The sequence below is a fragment of the Alligator mississippiensis genome, chromosome 3 (assembly GCF_030867095.1).
Source record: "Alligator mississippiensis isolate rAllMis1 chromosome 3, rAllMis1, whole genome shotgun sequence".
NCBI lineage: Eukaryota > Metazoa > Chordata > Crocodylia > Alligatoridae > Alligator > Alligator mississippiensis.
The window spans coordinates 91,170,460-91,187,803 of record NC_081826.1 but is presented as its reverse complement, the minus strand read 5'-3'; the positions used below and the strand labels follow the sequence as shown (position 1 = coordinate 91,187,803).

The 17,344-nt window shown below is 44.0% G+C and overlaps 1 protein-coding gene across 6 annotated transcripts in view; it reads left to right on the top strand.

Moving 5' to 3' along the window:
* The window catches only part of DLGAP1 (DLG associated protein 1), a 735,970-nt gene that overhangs the window by 688,040 nt on the left and 30,586 nt on the right, over nucleotides 1-17,344 (top strand). For all 6 annotated transcript variants that reach the window (XM_059724196.1, XM_059724192.1, XM_059724194.1 and 3 more), the window contains one exon: nucleotides 14,852-15,225. In XM_059724196.1, the coding sequence (XP_059580179.1) occupies nucleotides 14,852-15,225 (374 nt within the window). The remainder of the gene's footprint in view (nucleotides 1-14,851; nucleotides 15,226-17,344) is intronic.

Sequence of the window (17,344 nt, the reverse complement as noted above, 5' to 3'; positions counted from 1 at the left end):
CAATGCCAAAGTGTCCAGTAAAGTGAAGTGCAGTTTCCTAGAAATCATATGGGGAAAGGATCTCACTAAATTGCATGTTATTTAATTTATTCGCCATTAATAATCCATGGTCTAAATGTAAAAACTGCCATTTTCATGTCGTTTCTTCTCTTCCCTGTAAAAGCTTTTTAAAAGAATAAGTTTATGGTAGTCAAAAAAGTTTATGAATTTCCTACTGTTTTAATTACATTTAAGTTATGCAATAATTACATTTAAGCTGAGTTATGCAGTAATTACATTTATGGTGAGGACTGCAGCCTGTTTAGTCTATGGCGGAATCTCCAAAGCAGTGTGAAATCTTCAGATCCAATTCGGCCGAATTGAATTGGGACAGTGATTCAAATCTCCGATTTGTATCGCTGTCCCTCCAAATTGGACAAATCTGAATCCGAAGCAAATACTTGCTGCTTCGCACAGGCGTAATATAGATGTAGATATAACCTGACATAAATCAGTTTTAAACTGATTTAAACTGGCTTTCTTTAGAGATGATCTGTTTGAAATAGGATCACATTGTTACTTCTGCTGTTATAGAATCATAGAATCATAGAAGTAGGGTCAGAAGGGACCTTGTAGATCTTCAAGTCTGACCCCCTGCCTGGGCAGGAGCAAAACTGGGCTCAAATGACCCCAGCCAGGTAGGCATCAAGCCTCTTCTTAAAGACCCCCAGGGTAGGAGCCAGCACCACTTCCCTTGGAAGTTGGTTCCAGATCCTAGCCGCCCTGACTGTGAAGTAGTTTTTATGGATGTCTAATCTAAACCTACTCTCCAACAACTTGTGGCCGTTATTCTTTGTTATCCCGGTGGGTGCTAGGGGAAACAGGGTCTCCCCCAAACCCTTCTGGTCCCCCCTAGTGAGTTTATAGACAGTCACCAGGTCCCCCCTCAGCCTTTTCTTGTGAAGGCTAAACAGGTTCAGGTCCCGTAGCCTCTCATGGTAGGGTCTGCCCTGCTGTCCCCGGATCATGCGGGTGGCCCTCCTCTGGACCCTCTCAATGTTGTCCACATCCCTCTTGAAGTGGGGTGCCCAGAACTGGACACAGTACTCCAGCTGTGGCCTGACCAGTGTCGCGTAGAGGGGGAGGATCACCTCCTTGGCCTTACTTGAGATGTACCTGTGGATGCACGATAAGGTCCGGTTAGCTCTGCCGACCGTGACCTTGCATTGTCGGCCCATGTTCATCTTGGAGTCAATGTTGACTCCAAGATCCCTTTCTGCCTCTGTGCTCTCAAGAAGGGAGTTTCCCATCTTATAAGTGTGCTGCTGGTTACTACCCTGCACTTGTCAGTATTGAAACGCATCCTGTTTTTGTTAGCCCACCCCTGCAACCTATCCACGTCTTGCTTCAGTCTTTCCCTCCCTACTAGCGTGCCCACCTCACCCCACATTTTGGTATCATCAGCAAATTTAAATAGGCTGCTTTTCACCTCTTCGTCCAAATTGCTGATAAAGAAATTGAACAGTGCGGGCCCAACAACCGAGCCCTGTGGGACTCTGCTGCCCACTTCCCCCCAGGTCGAATATGACCCGTCTACCACCACCCTCTGAGTACGACCCTTCAGCCAATTTGCAATCCATCTGACTGTGTAGGCATCAATGCCACAGTTGCCTAGTTTTTTAATGAGGGTGGGGTGGGAGACAGTGTCAAAGGCCTTGCTGAAGTCCAGAAAGACTAAATCCACGGCAACACCTGCATCCAATGCTTTTGTGACCTGATCGTAAAAGGCAATCAGGTTGGTCTGACATGACCTGCCCCTAACGAAACCATGCTGGTTGCCCTTGAGCATCATCCCTGATGCCGACTCAGCACAGATGTGCTCCTTGATGATCTTCTCAAAGAGTTTCCCCAGGATTGAGGTATGACTGATGGGCCTATAGTTGCCCGGATCCTCCCTCCTCCCTTTTTTAAAGATGGGGACTACATTGACTATCTTCCAATCATCTGGCACCTGGCCCAAGCACCACAAGCGCTTGTAAAGCTGTGCCAAGGGCCCTGCAATAACCCCTGCTAGCTCCCTCAACACGCTGGGGTGGAGAGCATCTGGACCTGCTGATTTGAACACGTCCAGCCCCTCCAGAAGCACTCTAACCCAGTCCTCCTCAACCATGGGTCTGGAGGCGTTCCCCTCGAGTCCACCTTGAATCCCGGTGGGGGAGTCCCGGTCCCTGAACAAGAAAACGGAGGTGAAAAATTTGTTAAAGAGGCCTGCTTTCTCCTCTGGCGCAACCACCAGATTGCCCAGCGCATCTTGCAGGGGCCCCACGTTTCCCGGTGCCTTCTTCATCCTCCCTATATATTTGAAAAAGGACTTTTTATTATCTTTGATCTTGGACTCTAGTTATTAGACCTCTTTTTCCAGGTGGTTTGCCAGTAGCCAAAGGTCAAAAATAATGTAGTAGACAAGTCAAAAATAATGTTTTGTTTCTGACTTAAGCCTCAGCCTAAGCAAGTTTCTGTCCAGTTGTCTGTTGATGTATGTCAGTTATTGACTGATTTGATATTGTCTATGGAACCCTGTGTAAAGTAAAACTTCAATATTTATATATTTTACAGCTTGAACTTACATAGAAAGGTACAAGTTAAAGAATGTCAAAGCAGATGTACGATGCAACTCTGGAGCTCTTTGTTTCTTCACTAGGCAGTATATAAGAAGACCTGGGCACATACTCATTCAATGAGACAAACTTTCTATTTTACCTTCTGCACCAGGGGTGGTCAACGTTTTAGCAGGTGTGCCACAAATTAAATGCAAGTATGCCACAAGTGAAGGTCTGTCCCCTCCCTCCACATTCCAGTCTGCTCCCTGCTCCCTCCTCAAACTGCTGTGTGCCAAACAGCAGCTCCTTGTGCCCCTTGTGGCAAAGTCTGAAAATTAGCCACCCCTGACCTACAATGCACAAGTTTGTGTACATCGTTCCCATAAGCCAAATCTTAAGTTCAAACCATTTGAAATGGTTAATGATCACAAGGCACTTTGCTCATGATTAAAGTATTACTCTCTGTCCTGGTCAAGTTCTAATTTGGATAATTACATTCAGTCTATTTAACATTCTCCTTATAGTTTCAGTTTTACATAGGATTCAGGCTATTCGGTGGTAACCTGCTGCTGTTCTTTGTAAGCAGGTGTACAGAGATGGTGTATTTCAGTAACAAGTGGAGTGATTTCTGTGAAAGCACCATGAGCAGTTTATGGACCTATGTTATATAAAGGTCCATTTAGGGTTATAGTTTATTTTAATACTTATTTTATACAATATAGACCTAAATGGACTATATAAAATGAAGTCCCAGTAATAAGCTCTAAATCTCAGATCAAGCTTAAGGAAACCAGTTCGTTCTATAATTCGTTAGTAATCAGTTTTGTCTGATTCTCAATTCTGTATCTCTTAGATTCATGGTAAAGATGACACTTTTATTCTTATTTATTAGATTAATATACTGCCCTTCCCAACAGGGGCTCAGAGTGAGTTATAGAAGATAGCTAAATAACTTTAAAATACAAGAGAATAAAACAGGAGAAGTAAAAAAAAATTATAAAAGCCAGTAGAGTATTAAAATATACCACAGAATAAACACCCTGAGCAATATCCCAGCTTAGACTTGCCTGCTAAACACCTCCCCAATTATGAAAGTCTTGAAAGGAGTGCTTCCGGAAAATGTCCAGGTCTGGCCTTGGGAGGGCCTCAAGAAGGAGGGAGTTCCAGGGCTGAGGGATGACTACTAGGAACAACCTCCCATGTGTTTTCACAATGTTAACTTGGTACATTGATGGTACTTGCAGGAGTTTGTTCTTTGCTGATCTTATTTATTGCATTGAGGCATAAAAGGGAAGATGGCTCACTCTGAATTAGGTCATTCTTACCTGTGAACACCAAGTGTTCCCTAAGAGGAGACTCAGTCTCGTCAGTCCTCCAGGCATTCCACACCGCATCACTCCTCACCTCTACCCTGTTGTAACTGGCTGCTGTCATATGTGGCTGGAACAGTTATGCCCATTTTCCTTTTGTTGCACTTCTTCATCAATGAGCTCTCTTTCTAATAACCAGCTCTGTCCTCACTCTCTACCCAAGTGTAGACCCTCATCATGCTCCTACCCCCCAACCCTGGGCTAGGGACAGACATTCAAAAAACCTGGGCCTGAATTGATTCAGTCTTTCCAGGTTAGTCCGACCTTCAGAGCATGAACCAGTTTGCAAGTGGATAGATGTTTGGCTAGCTACCCTCCCGTCCACAGGGAAGATGAGCTGAGGAGTGGGTCTGGCCAGGCCCTGGCAGGCCCACCTCAGCGGCTCCCTAACAGCCGGGAACAATCCCAGCACACAGAACTGCCCAGCCCCAGAGGGGAGCTCTTCCCCCTCTTCCCTCTCCCACACTGACATGGGGCTGGGAGGGGGGCCTGCTTGGTGCTGAGGGGCTCTTCTCTCCCTCTTTCCCACCCCATGGGGGGGGGGGAGAGCTCTGTGAGGATCCCTGGTAGGGCTGCGTGAAATTTCGCCACCAGTTTTGTTTCAATGCTGTTTCGAGGTTGAAACAGCAAAATTGAAGTGAAACAGATATTGTTGAAACAGCCTCGAAACAAAACGAGGCAAGTCAAAATGTTTCGCCATTTTGATGCTGTTTTGATGTTTCACCCATAGGCTATAATGGGAAAGGTTGAAACAGCCTATAACTTTGTCATTTCTGGCCTGATTTGGATGAAACCTGCAGGAATGGTAGCCCCTTCTGAGGCCATGAAGCCTGCCATGCTTTAAGGAGATACGTGCAGGGGGTTCAGGGAAACTAAACCCAAAACCTTGAAAACAAAACTCATGTTACGTGTATGTGTTAAGCCCCAGCAGGGTCAAAACTGCAGGCATGCTAGCCCCTGCTGAGGCCACAAGCCTGCCAAGTTTCAAGGAGATAGTTGCAGGGGCTTGGGGGAAACTGTACCTCAAGCTGCAGACAAGCAAAACTCATGACATGGGTGACACTGTGCATTCAGGCGCAGTAGAGTGAAAGCTGCAGGCCTACTAACCCCTGCTGAGGCCACAAAGCCTGCCAGCTGTCAAGGAGATGGGTTGAGGACTTCTAGGACCCCAGAACCCTTGCACCTATCTCCTTGACAGCTGGCAGGCTTCATGGCCACAGCAGGGGCTAGCATGCCTGCAGCTTTCACCCTACTGCGCCTGAACACAGTGTGTCACCCATGTCATGAGTTTTGCTTGTCCACAGCTTGAGGTACAGCTTCCCCAAAACCCCTGCACCTATCACCTTGAAGAAGGGCAGGCTTCATGCCCTCAGACGTGGCTACCATTCCTGCAAGTTTCATCCAAATCAGGACAGAAATGACAAAGTTATAGGCTGTTTTGACCTTTTCCATTATAGCCTATGGGCAAAACATTGAAACAGGGTTGAAATGGTGAAACTGTTTCAACAGAACAGAATGGAGCAGCTGTTTCGAATCAAAACAAAATTTGAAATGGAACATCGTTCCATCGAAATGTTGAAGCACTGGTCGAAACAGAAGGCTGCTGTTTCACACAGCCCTGCTGCCTAGCCCCAGAGAGAGACTCTTCAGACTCTACTCAGCACTGCTGAGACCGCACCGGGAGTACTGCATCCAGTTCTGGGCACCACACTTTAACAAGGACATGGACAAGCTTGAAAGAGTCCAAAGAAGAGCCACCCATATGATCAGAGTCTGAAAAGGCAAGCCATACAAGGAAAGACTGAGGGATCTGGGACTCTTCAGCCTGAGGAGAGACTAGAGAAACTGGACCTTTTCAGCCTCTGCAAGAGAAGGTTGAGAGGCGACCTTGTGGCTGCCTATAAGTTCATCACGGGGGCACAGAAGGGAATTGGTGAGGATTTATTCACCAAGGCGCCCCCGGGGGTTACAAGAAACAATGGCCACAAGCTAGCAGAGAGCAGATTTAGACTGGACCTTAGGAAGAACTTCTTCACAGTTCGAGTGGCCAAGGTCTGGAACGGGCTCCCAAGGGAGGTGGTGCTCTCCCCTACCCTGGGGGTCTTCAAGAGGAGGTTAGACGAGTATCTAGCTGGGGTCATTTAGACCCAGCACTCTTTCCTGCTTATGCAGGGGGTCGGACTTGATGATCTATTGAGGTCCCTTCCGACCCTAACATCTATGAATCTATGAATCTATGAAGAAGAAAAAGGCTGCGTTGGGACCTGGTAGGAGTTTACTGCTGCACTAGGGGAGTACATCAAGGGCTCGGTGAGCAACTGTTCACCTGGGCACCTGAGGGGAAAACCAGGAGTAATGGCCACGAACTCCTGGAAGATTGATTCAGGCTCAAGATTAGGAAAACCTTCACAGTCAAGGTGTCCAGACTGTGGAAAAAGCTCCCTCCAGAGGTGGTGCAGTCACCTACCCTGGAGATCTTCAAGGGGAGACTAGACAGTCACCTTGTTGGGGTCACCCCATTATCTTTCCTGCTTGATGCAGGGGGCTGGACCCGATGACCTTCCAAGGTCCCTTCTGGCCTTACAATCTGTGAATCTTCCCCTGCTTTCCCCATTGCAGGGTGGGGAGGGAAGCTGCATGGGATGCTGCCCAGCCTCAGAGGGGGACTCTTCCCCCCACTCCTCCCCTCCCCAGGGCAGGTGGAGGCTCTGTTCCATGCTGGAGGGAACTCTTCCCCCTTCTCCTCCCCTAGGAGGGGCAGTGGGAGCACAGAGCTCAGCTGGGCAGGCTGTAGGTATATGGGTGTGAGGGGCACCCACACAGTCCCCCCAAGGCATGCAGCCCCCACTGCCTGGCAGCAGCAGCAGGTAGGGACATCAGGATGCTCGTGCCCAGTGCAGGAGTGTCTCCAGCCAGCACTGCATGGAGGGAGGGAGTGGAGCCTCCCTTATCCCCTCAGCTCTGCTCCCTAAGCCCGAGCCTACAGAAGGGAAAGCCCCACATTGGAGCCAGCTGCTTCCCTCACTGCCCACTGTGCAGGTCCCACACTCTGCCAGGAATGGTGGGAGCCCTGCCCCCTGCTTCCCTGCAGAGTCACACCCCACACACCCACACCCTGCCCAGCTGAGCTCCACACTCCTATTTCCCCTCTGGGGTGAAGAGGGGGAAGCGTTTTCCCCAGCATGGAACAGAGCCTCCCCCTGCCTCTGCTCTGGGGTCAGGCACCATCGCATGGAGCCCCCCTCCCAGTCCCACAAGTGCTGGCACGGGAGGGGAGGAGGAGGAGTCTCCACCCAGCACCTCACAGAGTCCCCCTCCCCACCCTGGGAGGAGGAGAAGGGGGAAGAGTCCCCCCCAGCATGGAACAGAGCCCCCCTCCCCACCCTTCAGGACAACCAACCCAGCATGGCCCTGTTAAGGTGAAGGGGGCAGAGGAAAAGGTTAATTCCTCCCTCCCTTCCCTGCAGCAGGGGTCTGCCAGCTCCAGGGGCCACCACTGCAGCCCCCTCCTCTCTGCTCCCCAGCAGACAGGCTGACCCTGGCTGTGGTGGGGGAAGAGGGGAACAAGGGAAGAATGAACCCCCTTCCTGCACACTTTGCTTAATAGGGCCATGCCGGCTGGCGTCTCTGCTAAGGCCTGTCCCTGCTCTGGCTAGAAAGTGGAGGAGCAGGGTCAGCCCTGCAGCTGGAGCAGAGAGCCCTGCCTAGCCCAGAGAACAGGCTGGGATGCTGGTGGGTGTCAAGTTTATCTTAAACTATCAAGGGGCCTGGGACAGACATTGCATAAACTGGTTTGAGCCACATCAGTTAAGTCTGATGATACAGGCAGACAACGTTCTTTGAGTTAATCTTATATCTTTTATTAAATCAACTTAAATAGCTGGAAAAAAAATTTTAAGCAAGCTTTCAGATTTAAAAACCCTCTGTCAGGCTGAGGAAGTTTCTGCAGTTGGTGTGTGCTCTTCCTGGATGGAATGAAAAGTAAAGAAGCCAGAGGCTGGTATGCATGCAAGACAGGCAGTCAGTGAAGATGTAAATTGAGAAATCAATGGGTGAGAGACAGGCTGGGTGAGGTGGAGAAGGGGGATGAATAGTGGAGAGGTACCTGGGGAGTCAGATGTCAGGCAGGTTATGTGTCATAAATCTATATGTGTCATAATCGATGTGTCTATATTTAGTCCGTGATTTTTAGTATCCAGAAGGTTGATGAAGTGGAGGTCATGGGCTCATCTTTGAGAAGTGTTTTGTAAGTTTCCTTTGAGGATTAGAACTGAGAGACTGGAGAGAGAGTGGTTTTCTTGTGAGAAATGTGCCCCCACAGGTAATTGGGTATTCTTGTCTTTGACAGATTTCTGGTGTGCATTCATTCTGGTGCGCAGTTGTTGTTTGGTCTCTCCACCATATTTTTCATCAGGGCATTTGGTGCATTGGATGAGATCTATTACATTTCTGGAGGTGCAGCTGTAAGATCTGGGGATACTGATGGCTCTGTTGTGGGGTGTAGTAAATTGTGGGGGGGGTGGAGAGGTGTTGGCAGGTTTTGCATTTCTTGTCATGGCATGGTCTGAATTCCTTCAGTGTGTTTTGGGCCTGAGGAAGTTTGCTTCTGGTGATGAGATTAGAGAGGTTCAGTGCTTGTTTGAAGGCTAGCATGGGTGGCTCTGGGAAGATGTCTTTAAGAATGGGGTCTCTTTCCAGTATGGCTTGCAGTTGTTTGAGGATTTTCTGTATGGGTTCAAGGGAGGGGCGGTATGTCATAACCAGCTGTGTGTGAGTCATGGGGTTTTTTTCTTCTGTACTGCAGGAATTCTTCATGTGGTATCCGGGTGGCTTTTTCAGATGTGCGATCTCTCTCTGTGGAGGAGTGTCCTTCTTAAGTGAAAGCCTTTTTAAGATTGATGAGGTGGCAATCCCGGATGTTCTACTCAATGCAAATTCTATTAAGTCTGATACTACATTCAACCAGGTTTATCTCAAACTGGTTTTGGCCATTTTCAAACTAGCTGATGTGCACTAAATGTCTGTTCTGTTACAGGTTTAAACCAGTTTCTGATCACTTACACTGGTTTATGTGTAATATCTATCTCTAGCCCCAAGCACCTGGGAATCCAAAAGCATGTGTTGAAGCATCCCCACCCTCCTGGGTATGAATCACAAGCACACTGCAGAGGTTGCTTAAGGGCAGGCTACTGAGCTTTATTAAATTCCACGTTTAGGAAAGAAGGGAAAGCAAAAAAAGTGAAAAGTCCCCCAAATGCAGGTCACCTACCCACTGAGAACCTCAGAGCATGGTGCAAGCAATCACTTTCCCTACACTCCTGAATATATAGTAATTCCTGAAGAACTCCACATGTAGACATTCTTATTCTGAAATAGCTATTGCTGAATATCTAAGTGGATGCAAAATTGTTTTCCACATTATTGTACATGGAACATAGTCTTCTATAGCAGGAATATATTCTCTTTTTGAAGAGTGTACATAAGGTCCCTTCCAAAATCTGTGAAGCCAGTGGAAAGATACCTGCTAATTCCAGTGAGCTTCAAGTCAGATCCATCATTTCCATTTGTATTAATGGACTAACAAACTCCTGTTAGTTCTGAACTCTTATTTTTACTTTGATCCCAAACGCATGGTAGGATAGCACTGGGTGCAGACAGAGGTGCAGCTACCAGCTGTAACTCAGAACCTGTTCTGCAAAGCAATTTGAGTTACAACGTTACCCCAGACCAAACAGAAGTTCACTGGTGGTTCCGAGAGGGGCGGAGAATTTGACTGTGGGTTGGGAGCCTGCACCCAGGTTCCCATAGCAGCAGCCACAGCTCTCTGCCAGTGCTCGCTGTTTTCAGAATGGGAGGGGGGACAGGCAGCAGAGGGAATTCGTTTTTGGGGCTCCCCTGCTGGTGCTGAATCATGAGATGGGTGAATTAGAGCTCCCCCACCTCGGGGGGAGGGGGGAGGTTTCAATTCAGCTGTCTCACCTTGCAGGAGGGCTGAAAAACCCTCAGAGTGAACTCCCTCTGTTCCCTTTCTCCCCTCCCATTCTAAAACAGGGACAGACTGGGAGCTCCACAGACACAAGTTATTGAAGATGCTACATTTTGAAATGGCTTTATCTGATACCTCATGCAATGAGGGGTCAGATTTTCACCCAGTCAGCCATTTTTTAAGCTGTCTGCAGCTGTGCACTTGTGTTTGGTCACAGCTATAGGCTGCTTTCTGGGGCCAAATTGGGTAAAAACTGTCACTTCTGTCTGCTTGTCCCTATGGGGGGAAAAGTGTGAGAGCATTTCTATTAGCTAATGTTTCCAAAACAACTAATTCACCCCAAAAGAATCTGGAACAAGGAGCATCAACCTCCCAGTTCAGAAGGATGTCTAACAATAAAAAAAAGCTATAATACAGCATTACTTAATATTAAAGACTTCAATTATAATGTTTCATTATAAGAGTGCTTCTGTTTAAACATGTTTAGTGGGGAACAAACATGAATGTGCAGTCACAGGCCTTTTATATAAGCAGTGATGGGTAAAACATCAATCTATGTGAGGAAATCTTATGCCTTACTCTGGATTGTGTAAGTGAGAAGACGTTGAAATGTCAACATTTCAGAGTGAAATATATTAATCTCATGTAGCACTTTTATTCCTGAATAACTCCATGTGTAAACATACTCTGAAAAAAGTGCCTTGTCCCTGCTTAGCTGAATATTCAGTTTGAAAGTAGATTATCATTTCTTGATCCAGAATAAAAGCGCTTATTCCCTGTTTAGTTTATGATGTCTGCATGTAGTTATTCAGAAATTAATATTTCAATTAACAACCTCCCTTAATCCAAATTACCTTTCAAATGGAGTTAAATCCACAGCACATTTTTGTGTCCAAGGGAAGAATTTACTGTCCTTTTCACTCTCCCCTCCCAGACAGTAATCTCAAAGTACACCTTCATGGTGGTCTCTTTCTGGCAGACCAAAGCAGGTTGGGATTCTTTGGCACCCTCTGACATAGCTCCTGGCACAGCCAGGACAGCAACACTGGTGAAACATGCTGTCTCTATTGGCCTGGGTAAGGAGAGTGCCTGGGTTTGTTGTTTTTTTTAGCAGTTTTAAACGCTTTTAAATTTGCTACAAGATTTTGAATAATAAAAAGCCAAATGCCTTTTCAAGACCCTACCAGTTACCATGTCACAAGTTGCCAGGTTCTTGAAAGTGCTTGGAAAGAACTGTGGCACGAAGTCCATTTGGTTGTTATGTTTCAGCTTCTGAAGGGCTCAGTCAGTTATGACATTTAGAGAGCAGCTGCCACAGACTGCAGCTTTCTCATTGTTTTGTTGTAGTTTCTGCAAAGGAGTGGCAGCCGCTTACATCATTTCCAGTAATGAAGTGCCTGGGGCTCTTTTATGACTTGCACTCTCTGCCTCTCTGGATTTGTACAGTATGTGCTGTGTGACTCCAGGAAACTGAGTATTTGTTTTGACATGTGAAAGCAACTGTACTGTTCCTTTTCTACACATTTCACCATATGACTTGTCAGTTTTTTTCTCCACTTAATAACAATGTTATTCTTAATTAACTGGGTAGAAACATGTTCACAATATGAACTATTTTCTCTGTTGGGTGCATTTACCAGAAGGTCGAAAAAACATTTACATTAGAGTGATTTAGCATTAGAAACTGTCCAAAATGCTGTTAGATACCAATACTCAACAGATATTGTTTATTGGCTTCCTTTGTAGGATGAGGTGACCAATGTTATTACTACCTGAGATCGACTATAAAGGGCCTCACCACACATAAGACCTCTAGGTCCCTTCATGCTGGCTTCCATATGTGTTAAATAGGAATAACGATACCCTTGCTTTGATGGCATGTTCTGAGAGTTAATTATTTAACGGGCTAAATTTACACCCACTGATTCACAGAAATACAAATTGCTGTGCCTCAAGGGGAATCATCCAAAGTACCATCACCTGTCTATTTGGTGAGAGCTGTTTCTGTCCTCCAAGAACACAGAAACCCTGCATGGTAGGTCTAAAAGGAGACACAATATGCTTCATCAAATAGTCCAATATTGTTATAGTATTGTACATAAAACTTTTCTGCGCTAATACATTTTTAACATCATCTGAGCAAGCACATATTCAATTTCATCATCCCAATAATTTTCAGGGCTTGTACTTCAATATGCAAAGAATACTCTCAAGACCATTAATCTCCTCAGTCACTTGTGGTGTTTGTGTACTGATGAAACATGCCAGCTACATTCTTGATAATTTTTTTAAGTCCTGGTATAAAAGCTGCTGTATCACTAGTAGCAGATTCTCCCGAACATCAGCATCTGTAACAAATGCTTTTTTGTTACATCACACCCAGTCAAGAGACTTGGACAAAATTCAGAATCCTGTTCAGAAAGGACATTTTCTTATCTCCAGATATTTTCCCTATCATGAGCTTGTTAAAACAGCACCTTAGTCTGCATCTCATTTAAAAACTTTGCAGATTTTGAAGGTTATGTGAGGAGTTCATTTTTAATCAATTCCTTCTACCCCACCCCCAAAGCTGATTTTTCAGTTTATTTTATGGCACTTTCAAAACCCTAATTATTTTAGTGAGCTTTTCTTTTTCATCATTGCTTAATATGTTTGAATCAACCAATGCAGAATTTCACATTCACCAACATCTAATCACAAACTCATACCGGGATCTTTAGAAAAATAATTCATGTGTGATTTCATGTCTTTGTTCAGCCTTTATTCCACAGCCAAGTAAAATGCATTCCTTCAGCAGTAAAAAGACATGCAGTGTAGACCTGAGGTGGCCAAATTAATGCCATAATGGCTTCTGGCTCAGCAAGCACATACAGTACAAAAACAGGCAGCAGAACAGCTGTAGTGTAGTGACCTTTTATGTGTGTGGCACAGATGTCTGCCAGTTAAAATGACCTGATAAATCATCTCTTTCCTTATGATTATTGTTAGACCATTGCTGACATGTTTGTGACCTGACTTATGCATACATTAATGTCTGTATTTACTTTCCCCAAAACATTTTGTGATTGGATTTGGGTTCCTCCTTTTTCAATTGAAAGCATTTCAAAAATAGCCAACTAACCCTGAAGGCTAGATTTTCTTAAATCTCTGTGCTGTGCTTTACTAATGTAATTCTGTGTTCAAAAGGTAAAATTGTCCAAGCTGGAAATCTAAAGTTAAGCTTCAAATCCATAGTCAGATAAGCTGAGCTGATGTTTAGAGCAGTGGACCATAGAGCCTCTTGAAGCACTGTTTTTCCTTAAAGGCCCTAACACTGCAAAAGATGTGTGCATAGACTCAACTTTATATGCTGTCCCCTTGACTCGAGTCTCCCATCACTGAATTCAGGGAGACTATTTACAGGAGTAAAATTAAGCATGCACATCAGTCTTTTCAGAACTGAAATTATATATTTAGTATAAGACGTATCCATGATAACTGTTGGCTATTACTTTAAATGGCTTACATAGTTATTTTTCATGTTTACAGGATATTTTAGCGTGACCTGACATCCCATTACAATTTATAAGACACTTGTGGCATTCAGAAATACATAGGTTTAAGTATAATTCATGGTAAACAGACTTTAACATGAGATGCTCTCTGAATTTCATGAGCACAGTAAAAGCAAATACCATCTTCACTAGCCATAGAACTGACTTTAGATATCCTGCTTAAATTTTGGTTTATGCAGTAATTGATGTTGTAATGCCTAGATCAGTGGTTCTGAACCTTTATAGACTTAAGACACCCCTTGAAATATGCTAGTTAAAGTTTTTACTTCCTTTTTGACTATGGAACAATAATAGAGAAGTTTTTCTCTTCCAAAAAAGTCAGAAAGCCCAGAGCGCTCAGAATGTTTTTAACACCAGGGATTCCTATTTGAAATCTCAGGGTTTATCTTGTGAATCATGTTTGCATACCCAATAATGCTAGCATTGCATGGCACCCCAGGGCACCCTTGAAAGGATCTCAAGGCACCCCAGGGTACCATGGCACCCTAACTCAGAATCACTGGTGTAGATGGTATCCAGGTTGTAAATGAATTGCTCTACAGGCCAAAGGAATCAGAACTTGTGGCACAGGTGACATCTTTTATTAGATCAACTGGATATTTGCAAAAAAAAAAAATCTTTATTTTCAAGTTTTGGGGCCCTTCTTCAGGCACAAGAGAAGATTGTAACTTTTCTCCTAGATGGAAATGAAAATTCATATTTCACAGTAGAGCTAGGAGAAATGTTACAATCTTCTGTTTTACACTCTCCTATGCTTGAAGAAGGGTACGTGCACCCGAAAGCTTGCAAATAAATATATTTTTTTGCAAATATCTAGTTGGTCTAATAAAAGATAACACCTCTGCCATGAGTTCTGACACCTTTGGCCTAGATGAAATACATGACAACAGTAAAATTTAGCATAAGGTACAGTTTTGCCTATGTGAGTTTGTCCTAAGATCAACCTATGTCAATGCTGTTTAAAAACTATGGCAAAGGGATACATACATAGAGAATACTTGTGACACTTATAAAAACCAGACTGGTCCAGAGTAGAAAAGATACTGAAAACAATCCTGACAAGGTGGGAGAGGGACTAGATGGCTGTGTATTTTCCATCCCCTGTATGGGTAATTTTGCCATTGGCATTGATATGTACAGAAGTAGCCAATAAACAAGGTAACAGCCTAGCTCTTTCATTGGAACCTGCTGTAGCTTGTTGTCAGACAGTTCCTTCTCACCTCCCATTTCCCCAGTGCCAGCTGATGCCTTACAGTCAATTCTGCAGGTTTGGAATCTGTAGGAATTAGTTTCTCACATTGCTCTGCAGCTACGATAGCAAAACGAAAATAAAAACCAAAGACTCTTTTTGTTTTTTTCCAGTGTCATCCTGTATTACTACCTATAAGAAGACACCACCTCCAGTTCCACCAAGAACAACCACCAAACCTTTTATTTCCATCACTGCTCAAAGCAGCACAGAGTCTGCCCAAGATGCATATATGGACGGGCAGGGACAAAGGGGAGATATCATCAGTCAGTCTGGACTTAGCAACTCTACAGAGAGCTTGGACAGCATGAAGGCATTAACTGCTGCTATTGAGGCAGCTAATGCACAGATCCATGGCCCAGCTAGCCAACATGTAGGTAACAATACTGCCACTGTCACCACAACCACCACCATAGCCACTGTTGCTGTAGAAGACAGAAAGAAGGACCACTTCAAGAAAAACAGATGTTTATCCATTGGAATACAGGTAAGATAAAAGGTTATAGTAGCAAATAAGTGTCTGTTGCTCATTCAGCTTTCTATATTAGTTTAAGAATGAGCCATATATCTCTCTTTCAACCCTCCCCTTTTCTATTTCAGTCAGGTTCCTATGTAGAGATTTCAATAGTACTTATTCTGGGTGCTGCTGATGACATTTTACTAATTAATCTTAACTATATCAGATGTAAGGCTTTGCTAAGTCTGCTTGCTACCAAACCAATTCAGTTGTGTTAAATTATACATAAGCACCAACCCATGAGTCATAACACAGCAGGGGTCAGAAAAGCCTGAATGAAGTCATTGAAAGAGAATGTGTAAAACAATGATTTACATTACACTACCACCAGAAAAATATTTTCAAGCAGCTTAGCTGAATTGTTACTGCTTATTCATGCATTTCATAGCAACTGTTAGTCACTTGAATGAGGTGGCATTGTTCTATATGCCGGTTATCTCTGCCCCAAGAGTGTAAGATAAGATCCTTCCAATTTACCCTAGCTGAAACTAAATTAAAACTTTGTTACCTCTAGTTGCATGAAACAAGATTAAACTAACACAACCAAGAGCTGCTGAAGCTTACAGAAAGGGGAGGAGTAAATAATCTCTATTTCATTGTGGATTTGCTATATGTTTATGCTGTAAATGTGGACTCCAACTCAGACAACAGAGGGATCTGTGAAACTTGTAACAAGCTGTGTTGCTCTCCAATTGGGTTTGTCAGCCACAAACAGGTTCATCAGGCTAGACCTCTGACTAGACCTCTTATGTGTACACCATGATCCAGAGAATCAAGGGCTGCCTACTACTACTACTACTGTATTTGTAAATATGTATGAGACATGCACACACACACAAATCTCTCTGATGACTCTCTTAAAATATTACTGGTAAAACTAGAACATGCTCATAGACACTTAAAACGTGCTGGCTGGACTATGTTTTCAAAACCAGAATTGGAGTTAATTGAGAATCAACTCGTTTTCTGGAGAAAAATAAATCCCAAGAAAACAGGTCATAGAACCATAAATTAATCATCCCTCCTGAAAATGCAGTTAGTCTTCTCTTTGAAGATAAGTACACTTGATTTCATATGAATGATCATGGATCAGATGATGATTGTTAATCACAAAGCTTTTCAATGAATTGGTCAGGAAGGCTGGTCTAACTACTGCGGACTAGACAGGCTTCTGGCTGAGTACAGTAATGTGTGGGATGCTACTGTGCCACCTCAGGAGAAGCTCCTGCAATTCTACCTCTGCTCCCCTCTTGCTCTGAGTAAACGTGAACTACTGCAAGCCTTGAAAAAGCATAACTTATTGCTTCCTTGGTGCCCTCACTTTCTCTTCCCCAACCTGTTTGAGAGAGGATATATTCAAAGAGGAGAGCCTGGGCTCAGCTTCAGAGCTGGAATCCTGATCCAAGTAGGCTGAACGAGGTGGGGAAGCCTCTACTATTGTTAATGCCCATCTCAGATCAGTCTGTCACTCGTTTCAGTGAGGATCTTTACTAATGGCAAAGAACATTTGCAGTGTAATAGACAAAAAGGATTTAATTTTTGCACAAAACTGAGAAAATTACAAAGCTAAAGGTTGTTGTAAAGTTCTTGGAATAAGAATAGAAAGTGTAGAAATACTACATGTGAGGAAAATTGAATTAATGATACTGTTGTAACCATAATTCCTAAAGGGAAATGTAGGGTCTCACTTTTGTCCATTCTTAAAATGGATATAACTTTAAATAAAATATGCTTGGAATTAATAGTCTACTGTGCCAATAGAGGTGAAGATATTCAAACTATTTTTTGTGTCTCTAAATACTCCCCTACAATATTTTACATTTCCTGATTGCAAGTAATATTATTCCTTATTCCAATTCCAAGCAAAATGTTTCAGGAATGTTAATTACTTATATCCATAAGAAGTTAAGACTGTCAGTGACCAGGGAACCTATGTCTCAGGCAACATGTAAAGATGCTCCCTTAGAGAACAAAGCAGGTTACATTTGTCACATGCTTTTGTTTTATCGTATTTTCTCACTCTAATGGATGTAGTTTGAAGTACACTTATCATTAAACTTTTATCACCTCACCAAGACTTCTTAGCTTC